The sequence below is a fragment of the Neomonachus schauinslandi genome, chromosome 10, assembly GCF_002201575.2.
Source record: "Neomonachus schauinslandi chromosome 10, ASM220157v2, whole genome shotgun sequence".
NCBI classification, from domain to species: domain Eukaryota; kingdom Metazoa; phylum Chordata; class Mammalia; order Carnivora; family Phocidae; genus Neomonachus; species Neomonachus schauinslandi.
The window spans coordinates 113,083,151-113,108,236 of NC_058412.1; the positions used below are offsets into that span (position 1 = coordinate 113,083,151).

Here is a 25,086-nt window from a genome sequence, read left to right on the forward strand (position 1 = left end):
AAGTGTAAGAAAGGGGCTGAAAGCCTAGGGCACCAGGAAGGTTCTAAGCTGGAGACACTTGTTGCAGTCAGGTCAAGAGCAAGACAGAGGCTTGGGCCTGAGGTAAGCCCCCTTAGTCCACTAGGACTCTCTGAGGTCAGGACCAGGGGTAGAGAGGCACTCAGCCCCCTTCGCCCAGAAGACCAAAGAACAGTGATGAAGGAATTGGACTGGCTGAATCTTTCCCTGACCTGATCCCAGTGACATAAACCCACCCTGCACACACCAATTGCTCTGGGCCCAGCCCATGCTGGGGTGATTCTGGGGACAAGGAAGAGTATCAGACTAACCTGGCCCTCAGGTTATTCCCAGTATGGGCCAGTGTGGTACATGCTGTGCTCAAGGAAAGACCAGGGACACTGTGGTAAAGGGCAGTCAGGGAAAGCTTCCTGGAAGAGGTGGCATGCCAGTTGAGAAGCCAAGCAGAAGTTGGCTGGACAAAGGAAGAGAGAAAGGCATCCCATTGGAAAGGGGACAGCATAAGCAAAGGCCAGGAGGTGGGATATGATGTGGTGAATGTGTATATGGTGCTTGGATTTGGGGAGGAGACACTTTTCCCCAGGAGGGGATGCTACCATACCGTTGGCTCCCTGAGCAGCTCTGATCAGAGGACAGAGTGGTGTGCAAAGATAACGAAGGGCAAATAGGGTCAAGGTGCTTGAAAGAAAAAGACTATGGAGTGGGGGTGAGGGGCTTCCTGGGCAGAAGAGCAGGGCGCAGGGCACTACCTCTGTCTTCTGGCTTTGACTGCAAGGTGGTCCCTTCTGACCCCAGTATTAGTGATACCAACTGTCGTGATCATAATAATAGCTAACACTCATTGAGCTCCTGTGGCTCATTTAATCCTCCCCAGAACCCTGTGATATAAGTACTATAATTATCCCTTATTTTACAGATGGGAAAACTGAGGCTCAGAGAGCGTAAGTCATTTGCCCCAGATCACACAGCAAGTGGTAGAGGCAGGCCTCCAGCTCGGGTCTATCTGACCCTGAGGCCCATGATATTTCTCCTCCACTCTCAGTCCCCATGGCCCAGACGTGCTCAGTGTAGCAGGCTTAGATTTCCCATTCTTCCAGGGCTCCCAGAGGCCATTCATTCATTCATTCATTCATCCAGCAACCATGTATTTATTAAACACCCACTGTGTGCCACACACTATGGCAGGTGCTTGGGACACAATGGGGAACAGCTAGACCCAACACGCCCCACCTGGAGCTCACAGCCCAGTCAGGTAGACAGATGTTGAATCACGATAGCAAGTGTCTCAGAGAGCTCATGATGCTCCTGCTGAGAGACACATGTCATCCAGATGCCATGTTTGTCTTTGGCCACAAGAAACCCACATGCTGAGCCAAGCAAGGGCTCAGAGCTCCAGCTCAGCATCTTCCCTCCCTCCAAGCAGGACAGTCCACAGGAGGCAGAAGCTTCCCTGGAGCTTGGAGGCTGAGCCAGGGTTTATAAGCTGGAGACCTCGGGACCAGCTTACAGGGGCTGATGCTCTGCCCCATGGCAGGGACAGAACAGCCAAGGAGCCAGTATCCCCCAAGGTCCTCTGCCAGGAGGCACCCACAGGCCTCTTCCTCTCTCTGCCTTTCTCTCCTCGGCTCCAAGAAACCACCTCTTTCCTTCTCAAGCCTCTTAGTATCAGGCAAACAGCTTTCCTGCCACTTGGTGTCCTACCTGAAAACGCATTTCCCTCCCGCATCCAAACGTCCTGTCCTGGGCAGACAGCAGCCCCTAAGGCAACACTTCTCCTGGCTGCAGGAGAGGGAAACCTTGACAGAGAAAGGGAAGTGTGGGCAGAGTTCTAAAGGATGAATAAGAGTCCAGCAGGCAGATAAGGAAGGGGGAAAGCACCACAGGAAGCAGGAAGAGTTAGGACAAAGGCACAGACAACAGGACAGAACGGGGTATGTTCTGGAAACTTCAAGCAGTTTGGAATGATCGGAACCTTATAGAGCAAGAGGGAAATAAGCAGGAGGTGAAGTTGGCTGAGGTTGGACTATGGAGGGTTTTAAGTGCCAGACTCTATGAAGTAGGGCACTGCTTCATTGTGCCCATTTGCCAGATGAGAAAACTGAGGCCTAGCGAGGCTAAGCTGCTGGTCCAAGGCCATACAACTAGACCTAGCGGCAGAGGCAGGACACAGACCCAAATGGTCGGGCTCCACAGCCCACACTCTTTTTCTTTTTTTAAGATTTTATTTATTTATTTGACAGAGAGAGACAGCGAGAGAGGGAATGCAAGCAGGGGGAGAGGGAGAAGGAGAAGCAGGCTTCCCGCCGAGCAGGGAGCCCGATGCGGGGCTCGATCCCAGGACCCTGGGATCATGACCTGAGCCGAAGGCAGAGACCTAATGACTGAGCCACCCAGGCGCCCCTCACCGCCCACACTCTTAACCACTTCACTAAACAGCCTCTTCTGGACTTTGTGCCCCAAGTCACCAGGCATGGCGGGCCTGCCCTTGACCTCTCTGCCCAGCTAACAGGTTCCTTCACCTGTGCTCACCCCAGGTTCCTTCCCCTGCCACCTGCTGCTCACCGATCCCCAAAAAGATGGCTGGCCCATTCACCTTCACCCTCCTCTGTGGTTTGCTGGCAGCTACTTTGGCTGGAGCCACCCTCAATCCCCCTGCAGTTCTTAGCCTCGGCCGAGAAATCATCAAAGAAAGTAAGTCTTGGGGGGCCTCCCTCCCCCTCTACCCCCCTAAAAAAAAGCAAATCTCGGTCACCCAGGCCTCACCACCATAAGGCAAGAGGGCAGGTGGAACAGCCCTCCAAAGGAGGGAGGGAGTTCCCCATCACTGGAAGTGTGCAAGGCATAGCTGGAATCCCAGCTCTAGGGTGAGACTCAAGTGGATGAGTTGTAAAGGCTGGGAGTGCCTATGATCCCAAGACTCCGTGATTCTAAGATCCTCCCTTCAATTCCATGATTCCACTGGGCCCCATCCTTCTTTATGTCCCTCCAGAGCCTCCACTGACAAGGCTTAACATTTTGCCAGCTGGCAAAGGAGGAATATTTACAAGTCCCACCTCCATTATCACGGAGCAAAGGAGCAACACATGGGGACTCTGGGACACGGCGGGGGACACATACCCGGGTCATCCTGCCAGAGGGCTGAGGGAGCTGGGGTATTTATACACCAATTCCCCTCAGTCATGGGCTGCAGGCTGCTTCCAGAGCTGCTTCTGGAGCACCCAGCACTTCTGACCTGCTCTTCACACAAGCCAAATGGGCTCTGGCTGCCAGGGGAAAAGTCCAGCAGGGACCAGAACCCAGGACTCCTGGCTTCTTCTATCTCAGCTCAGCACCCGAGGCTCTCTGGACAACAGGCCCATATGATGTGGGTGTCAGAGAGTTGTTAGCAAGTATGTTTTGGCAGCAAAACAGCCCCCAACAAAGCCTTGTGGCTCCCCTGCCTCTTGGCTCCAGAGGGTTTGTTGCTGGCTGGTGGGAGGGATGCAGGCCCATATGCCCACATTCCGGCCAATGCTCCCACAGAGGCTGGCAATGCTCAGAGGGGTGAATGGTCCCACCTATGCCCCCACCTTAGTCCTTATGTGCAAATGACCTATCTGGACCAACATCCTCAAAGCCACATCTCCACAGTAGTTGGTCAGGATGGAGCCATCCCTCCCCTGGCCTTATGTCCGGGTCCAGGCAGCCCTGGGTGATGCCACCTCCAGGCCTGAAGCCACTGCCAAGCCATTCATCTTGCCCCTCCTGCTGGCCCCTAATCTCTGGGATCTGCCTCCAGGGCTGACACAGGAGCTGAACGACCACGATGCCATCAGCATCCTCCAGCAGCTGCCACTGCTCAGCACCATACGGGAGAAGCCAGCCAGGGGCATCCCCATACTAGGCAGTGTGGTCAACTCCATCCTCAACCATATCATCTGGTAAGTGGAGCAGGACCAAGCTGGGCGCTAGCTCCTTCCCCACCCCTCTGCCCAGGACACACTTGACATGTTCAATCGACCAGTCAACAAGCAACAGTTGGTGTCAACTCTGTGTGACCAAGAAAAACGGGTCAAAGTCCCTCCCTCAGGAGCTCCCAGAGGAGTTAACAATAACCATAAGAGAGCGACACAGGAACCCTAACGGGGTGACCCCAGAGGAAGGTTGCCTGGGGAAGGACAGTGAAGGGGAAAAGTGACACTTCTCAGTAGAGGCAGCAGGTGAGCCAGTGACTCCATGCTCAGCAGGAGACAAGAAGAAAATGGCATTCCAGGGATTGGGAACAGCCTGGGAAAGGCACAGGGTGGTGAGAGTCACTCAGACCCCAAGGTATGGAACTGAGAGGTCAGTGGGGCCGGTACAGAGGGTCTTCCACGTCAGCCCAAGGATCTGGGATTCATCTCTTAAGAGGCAGGGAGCCATGGAAGCCTTTTTAGCAGTGGCGGAGGGAGGGTTGGGGGCCAGACCATGCTGGGGAGGAGTCAGTGGACAGGGCTCAGGTCCAGCTGCTCGCTGGACACCCCTGGCTGGGCACCAGGGGAGACAGGAAAGAGTCAGGGGGCCAGTTCGGGGATGATATTCAGTTGAGCATGAGGCATGAATCTCCTCTCTCCCATGTCCCATCCAGGCTGAAAGTCACCTCCGCCAATGTCCTGCAGCTGCAGGTGGATCCCTCAGATGAAGGCCAGGGGCTGGCGGTCAAGATCCCCCTGGACATGGTGGCTGGACTCAACACGTGAGTGTCCCCTCAATTAGACACAGCATGCCTGACAGGTTCATTCACACATTGCCCTTTTTCTCCACACGGGATCTGGTAAAGAGAGTCCCAAGCAGAGGGAAGAGCAAGTGCAAAGGTCCTGAGGCAAGAGTCCTTTGCCCTGAGGCACTTGCTTTGTCTAAAGGATGGCAAAGAGAATAGGGAGAGAGAGGGAGAATGGTGGGAGGTGAGGTCCTTGTGGGGCCTTGTGGGCCAAGGTGAAGACTTCACTTTTACTGAGTGAAATGGGAGCCATGGAGGGTTCTGAGCAGAGGAGAGACATGACATGACTGAACTTTTAAAGAAGGCCTCTGCTGTGTTTGAAGGCAGAGAGGCCATCCAGAAGCACCTGTTCTAATCTGGGGGGAGATGGAGATGACTTGGACCAAGGTTTGGGGGCAGGAAGGTGGTGAGAAGTGGTCAGATTCTGAATATGTTTCAGAGGTAGGTAGAGGCAACAGGATTTCCTGATGGATTGAATGCTGGAGAAAGAGAGAGAGGTCAAGGCTGACTCCAAGGGCTTTTCCTGGGTAGGATGGAGTGGCCAGCAACAAGACGGGAAAGATCATGAGAGGAGCAGGTTTGGGGAAGAAGCCTAAGTTCAGTGTGTGTGTGTGTGTGTGTGTGTGTTAGAGAGAGAGAGTGCTCAAGAGGGGGGTGGTGGAGTAGAGGGAGAAAGAGAATCTTAAGCAGGCTCCACGCCCAGCTCGGAGCCCAACTCTGAGATCATGAGCTGAGCCGAAATCAAGAGTTGGACACTTAATCGACTGAGCCCCCCAGGTGCCCCCAGAGTTTGGTTTTGTACGTGTTAAATTTGAGGCACCTGTAAGACATCTGGGTAAGGAGTTGGGTATAAGTTTGGGAACTGTTGACAGAGGATTTAAACCGGGACAGGAATCCCAAACCTGAACCTGGTGGGGTGACACCCGGGGGGGATGAGGAGAAGACATCAGAGGAGCTGGGAGGGGAGAGAACCTGCAGACTGAGATAGACAGCAGGTTTGCTCCGACCTGGGGCTGAGACAGTGCGGGCACATCCATTCCCAGGCCCCTGGTCAAGACCATCGTGGAGATACACATGGAAACAGAGGTACAAGCCATCATCCAAGTGAACACCAGGGAGAGGGGGCACACCCACCTCGTCCTCGACGGCTGCTCCAACAGCCCGGGAAGCCTGCGCATCAGCCTGCTGCATACGTGAGTGTGGCTACCTCCCGCCGGGCTCCCAGCACGCCTGGGAGGGAAGCCAGGTGGTGACGGGGAACACTGAGGCCCAGAGAAAGAAAGGGACTGATCCCTCCTGGCTCTTGAGCTGGGCTCCTTTCGGGGAATCTGTGATGCCAAAGAAAGTTCAAGACATCAAGGGCAGAAACAAGGATGGTGGGATTTCAGGCATCCTGCCAGGAAGTGGGGCAAAGATTTGAAGGTGGAGAGGAGCCGCATTCCTAGGGCCCCTCAAACCACCTCGGGCAGGCCTGAGTGGAGCTTTGGGTAAAAACATGCTTTGGAGTCAAGCAAATGCATCACCTTCATTTATTGTCCGAGTGCTGCTGGTGACCTGCGTCCCTGGGGCCCAGCTTGGAGGCCACGGTGAGGGGATGAGCTACAGCTCCGGCTACGGCCATAAGCACTCAGCACATGGCACGGCGCTTCCCTCCACTTCTCCTTATCAGGAGAAAGGGGAGAAATGCCAACGCTATCGTCCCAGTCTCCAGCACGCATTTCTAAAGACAACCCCCAGCTTCTACTCCCTGAGAACTCTCTGCCACCATCCACACCTGGCTGGGGCTCTACCCCCAGCCCTGTCTGGAACAGGCTGTGTGACCTTGAGCAAGCGCCTTCTTCCCCTGGGCCGTCTGTCTTCCCTTCGGTAAAACAGCGTCATCTCTGACCCTTCCTAATCTCTCTCCCCTTCTCCTCTCCGGAAGGCTCTCCTTCCTGGTCAACTCCTTAGCCCACACGGTCATGAGCCTCCTGGTGCCAGCCCTGCCCAAGCTGGTGAAAACTCAGGTGAGAGGACTCAGGGCCTCTCGGCCTGCAAAGATTGCTCCCCCTGTGGGGCTGGGGTGGAACTGCGAGCTGGTGCTCAGGGCCCTGCGTCTCCTTGAGTGGGAAACTTCTGGGCCTGACCATTCTTTAAGTAGATCGTTGAGGTAAAGGTAATGGAACTGCCAAAAGTCACCCAGGAGACCTTGAACAGTGATGTGCTGATAAATTATTAACAACTGGCTCTGGGAAGGTTGAGTGGAAGGAACCCTGATTTGTAGCACTTGCCGATTTCTCTGGTGTAAACTGGTGCTCCAACGACAATTTCAAGCTACTCGTGCGAGGTCACTGAGCAGAGCTAGTAAGAAACACAGAGCAGCACCTTATTGTATGGTGTTTCCACCACCCAGATGCAACTGACATAAATAACCTCAAGGGCAATAGGGCAGAATAAAATATAACAAAATAATTAGGAAGTAATGAGTTTTGAGTTCTCATTAGCTTTGCATTTAGTATAACTTATTTAGTCATAAGTTTATATAATTTAATTTTTAAAACTGTCTGGGTTTACCACATGGCTCAGAAATTCCTGAAAATTTAACACTTGGCCCTCACAAAGTGGTCCGAGCTGGGTCTAGCATACCGCTGTGTCACATCAACCTGTGGTCTTCAGGGGCCGGTCACCCACCAGGCCCTGCTGGATTTATTTTTCTGAGTCAATAAACACAAGTTAATCTCAATTTATATGTCCCTTATATGTCACAGGGGAACTAAAACTATAACTTTGACCATTGATTTCCACTGTAAATTCCAAGATGGGTTCACCACAGTGGGCCTCCTGGGGTTCGAAACAGCTTGTCCGATGACTAATGTTTTTTTATAATAACATTTTTTGGATTGAAAAGATAATAACTCGGGGTGCCTGGGTGGCTCAGTTGGTTAAGCGACTGCCTTCGGCTCAGGTCATGATCCTGGAGTCCCTGGATCGAGTCCCGCATCGGGCTCCCTGCTCGGCAGGGAGTCTGCTTCTCCCTCTGACCCTCCTCCCTCTCATGCTCTCTGTCTCTCATTCTCGCTCTCTCAATAAATAAATAAAATCTTTAAAAAAAAAAAAAAAAAAAAAAGAAAAGATAATAACTCAAACGACTTTGGGGGGAAAGTGCCCATAATCCTTCCACCTTAACTTGGCAGCCATTTTTTTCTTTTGTATATATATGCCTTCCAATCTCCACCCACGTGCATTCATCTTTGTATGTGGCTGTGCTCAGTGTCAATATAATTTGATATTCCTTATGTTCTATGCCACTGTATAATATTCATAATTATTATAATAGCGACATCATATTAGTACTTTACTACACCATTCCAGAGAGACTTCTAAAAGGAATCTGAAAGTGAAGAATTCTGTAAAATTTGTCTTTTCTTACATGAGGTATTTTTTAAGAATTTTTTTTTCTATTTAAAGGTGGAAGTTTCTTTATTATTTTAGAGGGAGAAAGAAAGTGAGAGCATAGTCGGGAAGGGCAGGGGGAAAGGGAGGGAGAAAAACTCAAGCAGACTCCGCACTACACGTGGAGCCCAAAGCAGGGCTCGATCTCCCAGCCTGGAGATCACTACCTGAGCTGAAACCAAGAGTCTGACACTTAACCGACTGAGCCACCCAGGCGCCCCTAAAGGTGGGAGTTTCTTAAAGTAGGGCCCAGCTGGAAATGTTTTCCCAGCCTCCAGCAAAATCATATTTCAATTGGCACCATACTTCACTAGCTAAAAAATGTATTTTCCACTAGAAAATAGAGCATAAAAATGCTGTTTGGATAATATCTGTTTTTAAGGGTGAAAGTATATGAGTGCAATGAATGATATGAGAAAACGGGCATTCCATTAATCACCATGGTTTCCCACCATGAGTCAGTGGATTTGATACAATGGTCATATGAATATTTTAAGTGAAATGAAGGGAAAAGGCATACCCTGTTTAAATCTGTCAGGAACCCATCTAGAAAATGCCAAAGCCCTTTTCAGTGGAAATATGTGTGTCCCAACCCTAGCTGCACATCAGAACCACCTGGGGAAGCTTTTACAAATCCTGATGGAGATTCTAATGTAATGAGGCTGGGCAGGGCCTTAGTATCCCAGGGAATTCTAGCTGGTTTCCTGGAGGATTCTAATGTGTAGTCAGGGTTGAGAGCCACTGGTGAAAGTGAAAGAAGGGGAATTGTGAGAGACAATGCCAAGGTTGCCAGCAACACCTTTCCCATGAGGAACATGCTAGCCCTTGGTAGCGAATGCTGGGGGTCTCCAAGCCCAAGTCCTCCAACCCTGGGTTCTGGGTTGGCAAAGCAGCTAGAAGCAGGGAATGGATTTTTCATAGAAAAAGTTAACTGTTCATAGAAAACTTTCATAGAAAAAGTTTCTCAAAGTGCACTGTTCTTTCTCAAGAGTAGCAGTGGGTGGTCAACCAGAAGATTCTTTCACTGGGGATGTTGTATCTAAGACAAATGACAAAATCTCAGCGCACTGACCTAGAAAATGGGCTGCCTAGAACAGAGAACAAGACTCTGGGTTTTGGGGTTTGTTTGTTTGTTTGTTTTAAGATTTATTTATTTATTTGAGAGAGAGAGAGAGCATGAGCAGGAAGGGCTGAGGGGGAGGGAGAGAGAATCCCAACTAGAACCCACGCTGAATGCTGAGCCCGACGTGGGGCTTGATCTCACAACCCTGAGATCACGACCTGAGCCAAAACCAAGAGTCGGACGATTAACCAACTACGCCACCCAGGCGTCCGAGAACAAGGCTCTTGAGTCCCATGAGCAAGTGAGTCAGAGGTTTAACCTCCTCCTTAAGCAAAACAGGCGAGGCCAGGATTACGTGAGGCCAGGGTTTCTTACCTTTCACATTATCGACATTCGGGTCATAGAATTCCTTGTTGTGGGAGCTGTCCTACATGCTGTGGGGTGTTTAGTGGCCTCCCTGGCCTCTAGCCACTAGATGCCAATAACACCTCCCCCAAGCTGTGACAACTAAAAGCGTCTCCAGAAATTTCCAAGTATCTCCTAGGCAAAAGAATCAGCCCCCTGCTGAGACTGCTAGCTGTTTTAGGGAAAGAAGAGCTGAGTAGGCAAAGGGATGTGTTGGAATTAAAACCCACAAAAGGCACAGAGATTGTGCACGAGTCTGGCTGGGTCTGCCTTGCCCGCCCTGTTCTAGAGTCTGACGTGCAGAAGGAACTCAGTCGACTAAGTAAGTGAATGAAGAAATGCATTCTCCATTTCCCTCTTATGGAAAACATGGGCTCTCGTGAACAGCACAAGGAGTGCGATGGGGAGGGCAGCTGGCCGGCTAGGTGCCCCCTGGGCATAGGGTAAGGAACAAACCATTGCAAAAAAAACCCAGGCGACGCCGGGGGCCGGGGTGGGCTCTGAACGGCAGGGATGGCTGATGGAGTGGACACAACACCGAGCCCTCAATCTCATGGACAAAAGCCTGGCTGGCCATGGACGCATGGGCTCGGGCTGGGTGGGCCAGGCACGGGTCGCTGTGAAGCTGTGTTCTGGCCCCCCGATCATGGAGCCTCTGTATTTGTGCTGTTGCAGCTGTGTCCCGTGATCCAGGCGGCCTTTGAGGACATGCATGCGGACATCCTGCACCTGGTGAGGGGTAGGTGCTCTGCTCTCTCCCACCTTTTTCCTTTACTGCTGAGCCAGCCTCCACACCCTGGCTCTGCCCAGGAGAGGCATCCCAGGTCAAGCCTGAGCAGCAACTTAGCCCCCCAGCAAGTGCAATGAGCATCCGTGAATCCCTCCGAAAGATGAGCAGACAGGAATTCACCACATCTGTGACTTCACAAGGGCCTATTATGTGCAAGTTTCTATGTGAGTCAGATTTCCCAGTTCAAATACCAGCTCTGCCATTGACTGGCTCTCACTTTGGGAAAGCCACTCCACCTCCTCCTCAGTTTCCTCATCTGTAAAATGGGGTTTCTACATCCCTACGTCACAAGATTATTAGTGAGGATTATTTCCAGGGAGGTTCCAGGCACATAGGCGCTTTGCCCGCACAGAGAAGGGCTTACAAACAGGAACTGAATGAATGAACGAATGAATGTATGGATGAGACAGCAGTTACTGTGGGCTATTAGAAAAGAGAAAACAGGGGAAGAGGCAAGATGTGTGCTCAGGAAGGAGACCATTTCTCCCTCCCCAAGAATAGCAGGGTTGGACGGACTCAGGCTTCTGCCCGACTTCACAACTGTGCTGTGCTCAGAGGTCTCAGAGTGGGAATTAGCAGGAAGAAGAAAATGCTACCATCCACTGTTTCGGGATCTAAAGAAGCTCACTCAGAGGGTGACCAGGGTGGAGGGGAAGAAGAGAATGGAATCAGTTCGCAATGAGCACCCAAAGAGCTCCTACTGGGCTGGGTCTCAGATAACTCCATAAAGTAGCCATCATCACCCCACTTCACAGATAAGAAAACTGAGGCTCAGAGAAACTAAGTCATTTGTCCAAGCACACAGAGGAAATTAGTGATAGGAGAAGGCTTGAACCCACTTCTGCAAGTTCCAAGTCTGGTGTAATTCAGATATGAGCCAACTTAAATAGGGATCAGTCCTGTACAACCCATGAGGCAGGTATTACTATGGTATCTACCCCTATTTTAAGATGGGAAAAATTGAGGTTCAGAGGTAGGAATAGAGTAGCCAAGGCTACTGGGGCTCGAACAGAAGTCTGTCTGGCTCCTGTGCTCCTCAGGGGCAGGGCAGGAGGTCTCTCTAGGGGAGCAGGTGGTCCAAGGATTCACTCCCTGCCTGTCCCTGAACCTATCTCTCAGCAGCCCTCCCCAGTCTCGGCCCAGGAGCCAGGGCAGGTGAGACACCACTGCCACCTGGCGGCCAAGTGGGGAATCCTCAGGCGAACACAAGCGATCCAATGCACAGATGGGTGTGCATCAGGTACTCTGTCCTGGTGAGGGGTGCGGATCACGGTCCCCTGGAGGAGGTAGAGAGTTATAAATAATAGTTCAGTCTTGTTCCAAACCAGGACCTTGGCATCAGACCTACTGGGCTCAAATCTGTTCACAATATGACCTTGAGCAAGTCATTTTGCATTTCTGAGCCTGTTTCCCCATCTGTAAAAGGAGGGTAATAATAGGACCCACCTCCTAAGGTTATTGTGAAGACTAAGTAAGTGTAAAGTGTAAGTGTAAAGGTTTAACACAGCACGTGGAGCTTGACAGATGCTCAATAAATGTCATTCTCATCATCATTCTCATTGTCAACATCATTATTCCTTCTCCTCCCTATCAACCCCCAGGCAATAATGCAGCTCCAGCCAAAAGCAGCCCCCAAGGCGCCCCATCCAATACTGCCCTCCTCCCTCACAGAACTTTCTTCTTGTCCCCGAGCAGTGCCCGTTTCCCTCGGCTCTGACCGCCTGGAGTTTGACCTTCTGTCTCCTGCCATCAAGGGTGATGTCATCCAGCTCGAGCTGGGGGTGAGTGTCATGGGACCTCAAAAGGAAAGTGGAGACACCACTGTCCTTCTCTGACTGCCAAGGACCAAACACCATGGGTCTGTTTTAGGGGAAAAAACACCACTCACGGTTAGGACACACAGGCTGATTTAGGAACTCAACTGGCCGAACCTGTCCCATGTAAACCATCCTGATGGAGGAACCCCAGCAGGTAGAATCCAAGGGCAACACACAGAGCATCAGCCCCAGCAACCTGGCCTCCGCCTCTGGTTTTCCCAGTCAGAGGCCAGCGTATGCACTGGGGCTCTTGGCCTTCCTCTGAGGCGAGCCCCTGCCAAACCCCAAATATCTGATGACCTTGAAACTAGAGCCCAGGATCAAGACCCATCCCTGGAGATCACACAGACCTGAGTGTCTCTCCCAGCTTCACAACTCCCTGGCTGTGTAACTTTGGGCAAGTTCTGTCACTTCTCTGAGCCTTAGTTTCCTCATCTGTAAATGCAGACAGTACTAGTCACAAAGGGGAAGACAGAGTGAGGCTGCACAGGGCCTGGCAGGCAGGAGGAGCCAGAAACTGTCAGCGCTCTGTGAAATGTGGGGCCGCACGCTCATACTGGGGCTGGGCTCCCTGAAGGACCAGGCGAACCTGGACAGCAGGAGGCCCAGCGCAGTTTTCACGGATCCTTTGGGAAATGGCAGCAATCAAACATTTTCATCAATTTTATTGCAATTTTGAATTTTCCCTTCATCCAAAGGGTTCGTGAGGTGTCTGAGAAGTCAAAACCTAAATGCCAAAGAAGACATCTAGGTTTTAAAAAATCAGACTGAGGGGTGCTGGAGGAGTAGATGTTGCCGGCCACGTGAGATCACTCATTGCCTCAGGGAAGGCAGTGAATTCCAGGCTAAGCATCCTGTCAGCAAAGGCACAAAGGGAAACAGGCTGAATGCTGTCATTTTCTTCTAGGTCGTTATTGGGTAAGTTTTTGGAGTTAAGGTCCCCAGCCAACTGTCTGCTTTGTGTCTTCTTAGGCCAAGTTGTTGGACTCCCATGGAGACGTGACCAAGTGGTTCAACAAGTCTGCAATTTCCCTAACAGTGCCCTACCTGGACAGCACCCCCTTCAGCCTCACTGTGAGGCAGGATGTGGTGAACGCTGCAATAACTGCCTTGCTTCCTCCAGAGGAAATCGTAGTCCTGTTGGACTATGTGGTCAGTCTCAGCATGAGAGAATGGGGCCCCCTCTGTGGCATCATGGGAATTTCCTGAATTGAGGGGCCTCAAGGACTGCCCTAAGCCTCTGAGCAGTAATCCCCTGTCAGGCTCAGCTTAAATCCCTCCAGTAATAGAGAGCTCACTCCCTCCTCTCAGACCCTGCCTCTGACATAGAGCTCTAAAGCTGCAAATTTCCTTGTAACATCCAGCGCCAGTCCTAGGTCTGCCCTCTGGAACCTGATACACCTGCTTCCTCTACCAAATAACGGGTCAAAGGGCATCTTAGATAGTGAGTGGTCTAAGGATAGCAGTCGTGCCCCTGCTGTCCACTGTGGGACTCACGGCAGACCTCACTAATCGATCAGGATCCTCCTTACTAGTGAGCCTAGATGCCGACATGGTCTTGGAATCCTTATCAACCCAGCACAGCAGACAACCACCACCAGTCAACTGGAGTGTACCACCTCTTCTAGAGTGACCAATGGGGAAACTGAGGCCCAGAGGGGGAAAGGGTTGGCCCAAAGTTAGTATGATGAGAAAAGGGGAATGGTCACCGGCAACCACATTCATGACTATAGTAAGAATTGGCTCACGTCTCCATGTCCTCGGGGAGCGGGGAGCTGCCCAAGACCCACAACCACCAACAACCTGCAGTAAAAGTCCAGGCCAGTGAGGACCCCATGCCCCACAGCAGTTGACACAGGGGCTGGTTTCCACCAGGGACAGTCATGGGGCCTGGTCCATCAGGCCCACCCAGCTTTTCTGGGGTCCTGGGGATCCGGGCAGTGGGCAGCTGGAGGTGCGTCTCCCCTCTCCCCTCAGGCTGACCTGCTCTGCCTTCCCCTCATCCTCAGCTTCCTGAGCTGGCCCACCGGTTGAAGTCAAACATCAAGGTGATCAGTGAACAGGTTGGTCCACTTGCCGTCTGCAGTGCTTGCTGTGGTCTGTCCACTGACCCCTGGGGAGTGAAATACGTGTAGGACTGACCCCTGGGGAGTCAGGCTAACAGGGCAGTGCGACCTGGATCAAGTACACAGATGCGATTTCCGCTACAAGTGTGGACAGAGGATAGATTCTAGGGGTTGTGAGGGCATTACGGGGGCGCCTAATGTAACCCAGGAAATGAGAGAGAGCTTCCCTGAAGAAAAGGGTATCCCAGACAGAGGGAGAAGCAAAACCAAAGGCTGTGAGATGGGGACAACAAAAATCCACTCCAGGATCGGAGAGAAGGACGGTGGCTGGAGTAGGAGAGGAAGGAGGGAGGCCAGGAGGGGGGCCAGGGCCCAGGCCGCAAGGGCTACATGGGGCCTGTGGGCCATGGTGAGGCACTCGGGAGGCCTCCCACGGATCTGATGTCCTTCCAGGCTGCGAATCAGCTGGGGCCCACACAGATGGTGAAGATCCGAACTCGGGAGACCCCAGAGCTCCTTCTGGACCAGGGCAGTGCCAAGGTGGCCCAGTTGATCGTGCTGGAAGTCTTCGCCACCAATGAAGCCCACTACCCCTTCTTTACCCTGGGCATCGTGAGTTCAACTGTCTGTGGCATGAGCAGCAACCTGGGGGACCCTCCTGTTCACTGTTCCTGTTCACCCGTCTTGCTTTCCTAACCGTTTCCACCACTCTTGTCACCCAGCTGGAGGCCCAGCTCTGGTCCTGTGACTTTAATAGTTACGCTCTTTGGGCAGACACTTAATTCACATGCACAGAAGGAATTGTACTCACTCATGTAACTGAGAAGTCCAGATGGTCTAGCTTCAAAAATAGCTGGATCCAGGTGCTCAAACAATGTCATCTTCACTCTTCTCTTCCCATCTGGCAACTTTGTTTTCTGCCTTCATCCTCAGAGAGATTAGCCCCTCATGGAAGTGCCCCAAGCTGCTAATATCCTATCAGGTTGGCAACATCAGCTGGAAGAGCCTTTCTCCCCCTGTGCTTGACACAACCCCTGAAAGAAACGGGCTTCTCTCATTGCAGGAAGCCAGCTCAGAAGCCCAGTTTTACACCAAAGATGACCGACTTATGCTCAACTTTAATGAAATCAGGTAAACATGTAAATCATTGTCTCACCTTGTGACCAGTGGGTTGCTTTAAACACCAAGTGTTTTGAACCTCTGGGGTATAAGCATGGAGTAAAGGCTACTCTGGAACGTGCAGAAAGGTGACCTAGTCTGGACTGTCCCGCTTTGGGGACCAAACATCAGAGAAAGGGAAGGAAAGAAGAGTGGTTTTGCAGCAGCCTTGGAACAGGCTGACCTTGGCCATGGGAACAGCATGCCCAGCACCATCCCCTCAGCCCATCCTGGAGGACTCCAAGACAGTGGCAGTGACCGTCAACCCATGAGCCCAGGCAGGAAGCACAGCTCTCCAGCTGCCTTTTGCACCTCTGCCCACTTTCTCCCCACATCCCACAGCCCTCCTGCTACCCCAAAGGGAGTTCAGGGGTTGCTAACTGGAGCCTCTTGGGATAAGTCAAACCCTGCATAGTAGGTGCTGCATAAATAGTTGTTGAATGAATGAATGAGCGAGCCTCTGAGAGGCCATTCTCAAGGGCATCTTCCTTTGCAGCTCTGACTGGATCCACTTGATGAACTCAAGCATTGGCCTGTTCCGCGTGAGTATTAATAGATTGTCCCTGGGGCACAGGGGCAGCCCAGGATGGTCCATTTAAAAAAAGAGACACTGACCAAGATTTGCTTGGAACAAGGTCACCCTAGGCAGCCCCATGGTGGGCTGGCCAGCCTCCACATTATCAGCCACAAAGTCCAACCTCCCCGCTCTGGTGTTTACTGAGCACCTGCTATATGCCGGACATGGCTGAGAACACATGCATACTCACAGATACACAGATACACATTCACTTTTCTTCTGTAACATCTTGATTCTTAATGAGAAAACATATCCCTTCCCTTTTTGCAAATCTCATTTTGCTCACGTAGACTCATCTCAGTGACCCTGGATAGCCCCTTCCCTCTGGTCCTCCGTTTTCCCAGCTGAGTTAGAGTGGATCAGAGATCCCAGACTGGCTGAATCCTGTCTTCTGCCATGGTTTTTTTTGTTTTGTTTTTTGGTCCACATGTTTTGTGTTTTTTTCTTTTGTTTTTTTTTTTTGGTTTTGGCTAATTTTTAAGTGGAGAGGTTCCTGCATGAAAATCAGAACTTTGACTTCACTGGAGAAGTCAAAATTCAGGAAACAGGGTGAAATTCCCTCAGGGCAAATTCAGCTAGAACACAGCAGTGGAGCCCCTGAGGGTGGGGGGTGCATCCCTCTAATCCCCAACCCGCCCCCATGCCCTGGGACTCAGGGCCCAGCTGGATTTGTACTGGCCCTGGCCTGGCTGGTCCCGGGAACCCTCAGTTCTGACTGGCAGGAGCCTGGGATTCCAGCATCTCCCTGGCTGCTCTGGCCAAGGGGTAGGGCTTGGGGGACTTTGGATCCTCAGCCAGGGTAACAATGCCCCTCTCTTTCACAGCCTGAACTTCTGAAAAACATCACCACTGAGATCCTCGTCTCTGTTCTACTGCCAAACGAGAACAGTGCGTCCCTTTGCTATTCATCCCCCATTCCCCTGGGCTTTGAGGGTGGGTGCTTCACTCCTCCTGCCTGCATCTCACTTTCCATCCATCCTCAGAGCCTACTCCAAATTCTACCTCCTCCAGGAAGCCTTCCCAGTCACCCAACTAGAAATGACCTCTTCCATCTCCAACTTCCCTGGCCAGTTCCTTTACTAGTGCAGAACCTAGGCATGCAAGGTGAACTAGGCAATGCCCCCACCTCACAGGGCTGATGGCGGGAGAGAGACAGAGTTGTAAACAGCTAGAGCACATTCGAGGTGCCTCAGGGAGACCTGGGTTCAAGGGCTGATTCCCCTTCTTGTTGGCTACCTGGCCTCAAACAAGCTGCCTTATCATGCTAACTCAGTTTCTCCATCTGTAAAATGGGAAAATAAAAGTACCTTCCTCCAGCACATAAAGGAGATGATGTTTATAAGGGGCTGAAGGAGGAGCCTGGCACAGTTGGGTCTCAACATCTCTTAACCATTGCTGATGTTTGCATTGTTATTTGTGTTACTAGTGGAGGAAGCTGAGAGAAATGGTAGACGTACTCTGATTAAGCCCCAGGTTGCGGGGGTGGGGAGAATTAGTAACCTACGCCAACTACCTCTTTTTCACTTATTTTATTAGAGTAGGAAATCTCAATGTATAGACACCTCTGTTGTGAATGACAGGAGCCCCTGATGGCTCTTTAGCAGAAGTGTGAGAGGAGTGAGGGGTGCCCTTGGGAGCAGCCAGCAGCTGGTGCTGGAAGCATGGGGCGGGGAGATGAGGCTGGGGGGGTGCTGGGGCCAGAGGGCCACTGAGCAGAGGTAGGAGGGACAGTCCGAACTGGGTGTGCTGGGCCCTGAGTTCCCTGCCCGTGGCTGCTCAATCCCACCCCAAGCCCAGTGGCCTCTGACCACATTTATTATTTCAGGCAAATTAAGATCTGGGATCCCAATATCGATGGTGAAGGCCTGGGGATTCAGGGAAGCTTCATTCTTTCTTACCAAGGTGAGTGGGCTTAAACATCCTGCCCCAGGGAAGGCACAGTTGCTGGGGGAGTCCTGGGCTGGGAGGCAGGGCCTGCACTCCAGTGCTGACCCAGCCGGCCACTCATGGGGGGGCCCTGGACCAGCCCCTTCTTTTCTCTGGACCTCACTTCCTCATCTGTAAGTGTAAGAGTGCGACTGTCCTAGCCTGTGGAGCATTCCCCTCCAGCCCTCCCCAGTCTACCCGTTATTCATTCATTCACTTGTTCCTTCATTCAGTAAGGCCTGGCCCACGGTACGTGCTCAAGAGACGCTCGCTGAGCATTGACCCTCCTTGACAGCTGCTAGGGAGGGGGGCTGTAGCAGCATCACTCCCACCCCCAAAATATTAGCATTAATAGTACTCAATAGCCCATCATCATTTTGTGCCACTGAACAGCATCTTGTTCAGTCTTCACACCCATTGATGTGGCAGATCCTGCTGTAATCCCCATTTTACAGATAGGGAAACTGAGACTCAAAAATGGCAAATCCATTTCCAAGGACACACATGCAGTAGGTGGCAAAGTTGGGATTCGCACTCTGCACCTGCCCTCATAACACCTGCTTTGGGCCCCAACTTCTGCAGGAGCCAGTGACAGTGAGGTGGGCCCGTCTCAGTCAGCCAGCCAGCAGGTATTTCCTAAGCACCTACTGTATACCAGGCACTGACCACAACGGTGAACAAAACTCCTACCTTCTTGAAGTTTCTAGTCCACTCTAGGTAGGGGAGACATTGGAAGTAGAATTATTTAGAATTAAGAAAACCCACAGGTGATTGCCTACCCTTCCATGGCCAAGGTGTCCAACCCAAGGACAGAAGGCACTTTGGGCCAAACCTTTAACTCGTATTAGTCCTGATTTGCCCAAAGCTGTGGATTGGTATCACTGACTTCCTGAGCTGTTTCGTTCCGGAGAAATTCAGAGAAGAAACGAAGTATCAAAAATGCCTCCCCACGCCACAAGGTCACATTCGGTGTAAGGGTAGGAGGCTTTGTTAACTAGCTTCAAAGGCAAGTGGATGTATAATATGAGTGGCCCACCCTCAAAATCTGTGTCCCACCCTTCAGCTGGCTGTGATGGAGAATAATGAGAACAGTGCTGTGGACAGTATGGAGAGAGGCTGAAAGTCAAGACTTGGGAACCAGAGCCCCAGTGCAATCCCGGCTCTGCCTCTCTCTAGCCATGACCTCAGGCAGGTCCTCTGGCCTGAGCCCAGCTTCCTCCTCTGTAAAACCCAGCCACTGTATGAATACACGGGTCATACCCTAATAGACTACATTACAATGATCCAGTTATAATATAAGCAGTTTATCTAAAATACATGGTACACTTGATTCATGTTGGATGAACAAGTGTCCATACAACTGGATGGCTAGAGCTTGATTTATTTCACATATCTCTTAAGAAGGGGCATTTAGGTACTTTCCTCCATTTTTTTTTTTTTTTACTCAGCTTGCATTGCATAATCCATCATTTGCACCTTGGGTTGGAAAGGTATCGTGTCATTCTTTGGATCTGTTTCCAAGTTTCCTGTTTTGCTCTGTTCATTTATTTTGAGTTAGCAGCTCATTGATTTCCTTTTTATAGCTTTGTAATATATGTTTTAAAAGCTAGCTGAAGGAATGAATAAATGGACAGATATGAGATAAAACAAGTATGGTTTAGATAGAGCTAATGGTAGAATCTAGATGCTTAGTATACAAGTGGTCACTGGGAAATTCTTTCCACTTTACTCTCTGTTTAAAAATTATCATAATAAAATATTGCGGGAAATCTAATAGGTTAAGTTCCTTGCATAAAAAAAAAAAGCAGAGCGATGTTATTAAAAAGTTAGCTGGCTGGGACCCAGTGAATACAGCCAGGAATCTGCATTTTATGAAACCTCTTGGGGAGTTTGGTGATCACCTGGACTTGAGGACAACGGTCCTACACAATCCCATCCTCTGCATGCAGATACTTTACCTGTACCCCAGACCCCTGCACCACATCACTGTTCACACACACACTCTACTCCTCTGACCCTTCCAAGAATTCTGTGTGAGTGAGTTCAGGGTCATGATCCCCAGGTCCAGTGGCCATCCTGCGGAGGACCACCTGCATAAACCACATCAAGGCAGGAGGTAAAACACTGAATTGACTTTTTTCCTCCAACTCCAGGATTCCCTTGTGGTCACCCCAGCCTCCTCGTAGACCCCAGGACTGCTCTCCTCTCTCCCATGAAGACTTGGATGGTGGCCATCCAGGGTAGGCTGGGTCCCAGAGGGAGTATGTAGACTGTCTCTCTGCAATAAATAAATACTTGTCTGTGACTCCCACAGTCTGGAGTGTATCTTTGTCCTAACTCAGGAGTCATTTTGCTTCTGGCAGGCTTGGGAACTGGACATCCAAACCATATCTGGGTCATGTTTAGGCACCTCTGAGCCAATCTGGGCCATGCACGAGCTATGTCTGGGCCATATACGGACTATATATGTCCAGGGTCGTGGCTGCCTCTCTGGGCTTCAGGAATAAGAAAGCCAACTGTGCTACCTTCTGTGTCAGCCTCAACAGCACCTAATGTGGGACAACCTCTTAGGTGGGGGACACATGTTTTGTCGATCTAGATAGTGTGGTGACTTGAGGGCTCTCGGAACAGGGTGACTCTGGAGGCAAATGAACTAGGCTTTGAGTTCTGGCATGACCCCTCAAGAGTAGTTTGACCCTGGGATGTGGCTTCCCCTCTGTGGGCCTCCTCTTCCTTCTCTATAAAATGGGGAGAATCATAGTCCCCACCTTGGAGGAGGCAAGGGGATGAGGATGAAATGCGACAGCAGGGTTCCTGGCACATGGGAGGACCCGGATAATATCATCGGTGGGTGATGTCATTGTCACTGTTAATCCCCGGCCTTCAGGATGTCACGACTCATCACTAAAGGCCCTTCCCACTTGGACAGTCATTGTTTCCTAGCCTCCCTGAACCCGGCAGTTTCAGGACAAACAACAGGGCCCCTGTTCTCCAGACTCCGGGCCTGCCCCAGTACACAGAGCCCTTCAGTTACACAAGGGACCACAGGAAGGGACAGGTGGGTGTTTCAGGAAAAGGCATGACCCAACTTCAGGGCATAAACTGGCATAAGACCAGGTGACTGCCTGGGAATGCAGCCCGGAAGGAGCTTCTCCCATCTACGAGACATGGGCTAGGCCGAGAGGGACACAGAAGACAGGACAAGCCCCTGCACGAGGTGCTTACATAGGATCAGCCAACACTTATGGGGCCAGGCCCCGTGTGGCAGCTTCCCCACGCATCCCCGACTCCCAGACACACTTTGCGTTGACATCCCCACACATCACATTCCATTATTTTCTTAAATCATAACTGAGTCTGAATTTGAACCCTCTCTCACCATGAAGATGAGAAAGCCAATCTCCCCCTTGTCGGTCGGTGGCAGGTCCCTTCTGGCTCCCTAGGGTTGTACGAGGGTCTGAGGGGAAGGGGCGCTTCCAGGATCCTGGAAGATGGGGCAGGGCCTCTAGTCTTTGGTTCCATCTTCTCCAAAACAGCCTTGGCTCCCGGGTTCTGGCCACCCATGATCTCTTCCTGGAGGAGGGGTATCCTGGAGGTTGGTGGATAAAGAACCTGTTTACTCAGCCACTGGGGCAGGGGAGCAACTCCACGCTGGCTCCCACAGCACCCCACAGGACCAAGCCCACGGGGGTCACCTGCTTACTACCACACCTTTAAGGGCCGGCTCCTTCCCGGCCTCTCTTTCCCCCTCTACCGGCATCTCCTGGGATCACCTCTCCGACCCGCTACGTGCGGGCAGCAGTTAATAAAGGAGGCCAGGCCGATGGGGCCAGCTGCGCCCGCTCCCAACGGGGGCACCAGGATCCCCACGTAGGAGGACACTTGCACACCGAATATCCCTTTCACTGGGTAGCCAGTCCCTTCTCTGGGCCCTGATTTCAAATCCTACTTTTGCCACGGAGGACAAGCTGTGTGACCTTGAGCAAATCACTTAACCTCTCTTAGCCTCAATGTTCTCCTCTCTAAGATGGAAATTAAAATAAGTAGCTTTTTTGAACCCTTCCCATGGATCTGGCCCTGTGCTGACATCTATATGAGTTACCTCAATGAATCTTCACAAATACCACAAAGACATACGTGGGTTTATTATTCCCACTTTACAGACATGAAAAGAAGAAAAAGTAACTTGCCCACAGTTACACAGCTACTGAGTGACGGTGGGCATTTGAACCCAGGCCTGGCCGGCTGCTGAGGCATGGCACAGAACCATGTATGGAAAGGACTGGCTCTACCACTCACCTGCTCTCCTCCATACACCCCCAACACACTCCCTTACTTGCTTAGGTTCTGAGACTGCCAAATCCTGTATTGGGAGCTTCCTCGGCTCTCTCCCAAGAGCTGAAGGCCCTGCCCCAGGCTCCGCACCTCTGATGTCATTCCTAAGGTAAAGGACCCACCCCCAAACCCACAGAGCCCCCTCCCCTCCTCCCCCGCTGAGGTCTGTTGGCCCTGGACCCAGTGCCTGCCACTCAGGCCTCAGTGATGAGCCCTATCAGTCTTGGCCAGAAGCCCCTTGCCACCTGATGCCAAGGGGACCCCTTCCTCCACTGAAGAGCTCCTCTGAGCACAAGCCCTGGCCCCACCCAGCCAGGCTTCCAAGCTCAGGTTATAAAAGTTGTGCCTTTCTGGGAGGCTGGAGACAGAGACTAGGGAGATGTCGGGCAATCCTGTGACTGGAGAGGTAAGGACAAGGAGGGCACTTCTCAAACGTTTCTTGAGCACCTACAAGAATGTGAAGTGGTGCACAGGTTTTAAGTGGTTCGAATCCAAGCTCTGCCACCTGTGTGACCCTGGGCGATTCGTCTTTCCTCTCTGAGCCTCAGTTTTGTCATCTGTAAACTGGACTTGTGATCCGTGATCCCAGACCATTGTGGTGGGGACTCAGTGATGTGATGAAGCTTTACAACGTTCTTGGCATGGTGCCTGCCCCACAGTAAGCACTCAAGTAGAAGTTGGGGCTGGTAAGGATGATTTAAGGCAAGAGGGGGAGAGAGCTGGGAGACGGTGTGATGTACAAAGGGCAGGAAGGGAGGGGAGACCCGACTTGGGTGAACTGATTGAGAAAAGTGCCAAAATAGGGACCAACTAAACTCTGGTGGGATGAATCGTGGGTGAATTTCAGATCAGCCTGGAAGCAAAATACGAATATTTAATGCCATGAGAACAAATTTTCCAGTCCAAAACTTGCATATGCAAATGAACAAATACATTTTTTATTACCCAATGTAATCACTGTTCTGAGCTCCTATGACACCAAGCAACAAAAAACTGGATGCTACTAATTCCAGGCATTGGCAGGATTTTCTCAGGTACTTCAGAGTAGGCTCAGCCTTTGAGGGCCTCCTGTCCTCGCTCAGGGGCAGCATTTACACTCTGGGTGGCTGCTTCATGGGCGCAGCATGTGCGGGGCCGGGGGGGCTCCTCGGTGGGCCCTGCTAATGGTCTCTGCACGCAGTTCCAGAGGCTGCATCTGCTGGGGACACCCCCTTGCCCACCCGGAGGGACCCCTGCCTGTGAGCTCCAGGGTCCCGACTATGTCCTTTGGCCACCTGGGCAGGGCTGAAGTTCAGCTGTAAGAACCTGTACAAACATCTTGGTTGAAATACTGAAATATTTCCCTACTAGCTGGTAAAGAGCTGGGGTTTCAAGCCCCTCTCCCTGGTGCCCACTCCAGCCAATCTAACACCTCCCCCAGGACCCTCATCCCCTGTCCTCCATCAAGATCCAGAAACCTCCACAGTTCAAAGGGAGTACTACATCTTCTAACATCTCACAATGTCGCCCAGCCACATAAACAGCTGTTGAGCACCCTGCTTGCTAAGTGCTCTGCATATACTGTTGAATGTGTTCCTCACAACAACCTATGCATATCCCCATTTTACAGATGAGAACACTGAGGCATGGAGAGGTCAAGTAAGTTGCTCAGGGTCACACAGTCAGGAAGTAGCAGAGCCTGGATTTGAAAGCAGTCCACACGATTCAGAAGGGCAGTCCAGGAAGAAGGAACCAAAAGCATTAGTGTGAGGTGGCGAGGGTTGCAGGCAGTGTCCAAGGACTAGCAGATCTGGAGCTGGGGGAAAGGCAAGGAGAGGAAACCTGGAGAGAGGTTCTAGGGGAGGCAGAGCTAGGAGACCCTATACAATGGGTCCCCAGTGGGCACATGGAGGTGGCCACTGGGGTTCCTAGTTGTATGTCCACAGGTCTTGACTGGGAGGATGCTGCTGGTCTGGGGGTCACTGCTATGTTGGGGGCTGCTGCCCCAGGCTCAAGGGAAGGCCCAACATCTGCTCTTCCTGCGAATCAGCAAGAATTAGCTGGAAACAGGTAAAATTTAAGGGGTGGGCTTCAGGAGGCAAGATCTCAGGGAAGGGCAGGGGTGGGAGACGGTACCATCTCCCTCCCCAAGGCTTCTCCTCTTCTGGCATCCCCAACACCAGCAGCAGAATTTGCCTTCCTGGGGTGCCTGGGTGGCTCAGTCGTTAAGCATCAGCCTTCGGCTCAGGTCATGATCACAGGGTCCTGGGATCGAGCCCCGCATCGGGCTCCCTGCTCAGCAGGAAGCCTGCTTCTCCCTCTCCCAGTACCCCTGCTTGTGTTCCCTCTCTCGCTGTGTCTCTGTCTGTCAAATAAATAAATAAAATCTTAAAAAAAAAAAAAACATGGATTCTTAAAAACAAACAAACATGGGTTCTTATTATTTCCTTGGAATATATTCATTCCTAAAATCAGAGTCTCTGAGGTGGAACGCCTGGGTGGCTCAGTTCGTTAAGTGTCTGCCTTGGGCTCAGGTCATGATCTCAGGGTCCTGGGATCCAGCCCCGCATCGGGCTCCCTGCTCAGCAGGGAGCCTGCTTCTCCCTCTCCCACTCCCCCTGCTTGTGTTCCCTCTCTCACTGTCTCTCTCTATCAAATAAATAAATAATCTTTAAAAAAAAAATGCAAGAAGGCATAAAGGGGACAAAACAGAAAAGGAAAGGGTAGGGGTGGGGGAGGAGAAGAGAGACACCAGGAAGGAAGCAGCCACTCTAGAGTTTCC

At 51.6% G+C, this 25,086-nt stretch overlaps 1 protein-coding gene across 1 annotated transcript; it reads left to right on the plus strand.

Annotated features, from left to right (window-relative positions):
* The first annotated feature begins 2,594 nt into the window (after positions 1-2,594).
* Positions 2,595-20,176, plus strand: BPIFB1 (BPI fold containing family B member 1). Its single transcript, XM_021689319.1, has 15 exons — positions 2,595-2,709; positions 3,797-3,938; positions 4,625-4,732; positions 5,800-5,949; positions 6,681-6,762; positions 10,332-10,395; positions 12,142-12,227; positions 13,236-13,415; positions 14,273-14,326; positions 14,783-14,941; positions 15,393-15,460; positions 15,984-16,029; positions 16,889-16,952; positions 17,890-17,966; positions 20,144-20,176. The coding sequence occupies exons 1-15, from the start codon at positions 2,595-2,597 to the stop codon at positions 20,174-20,176; spliced, it is 1,428 nt and encodes a 475-aa protein (XP_021544994.1).
* The last annotated feature ends 4,910 nt before the right edge of the window (positions 20,177-25,086 follow it).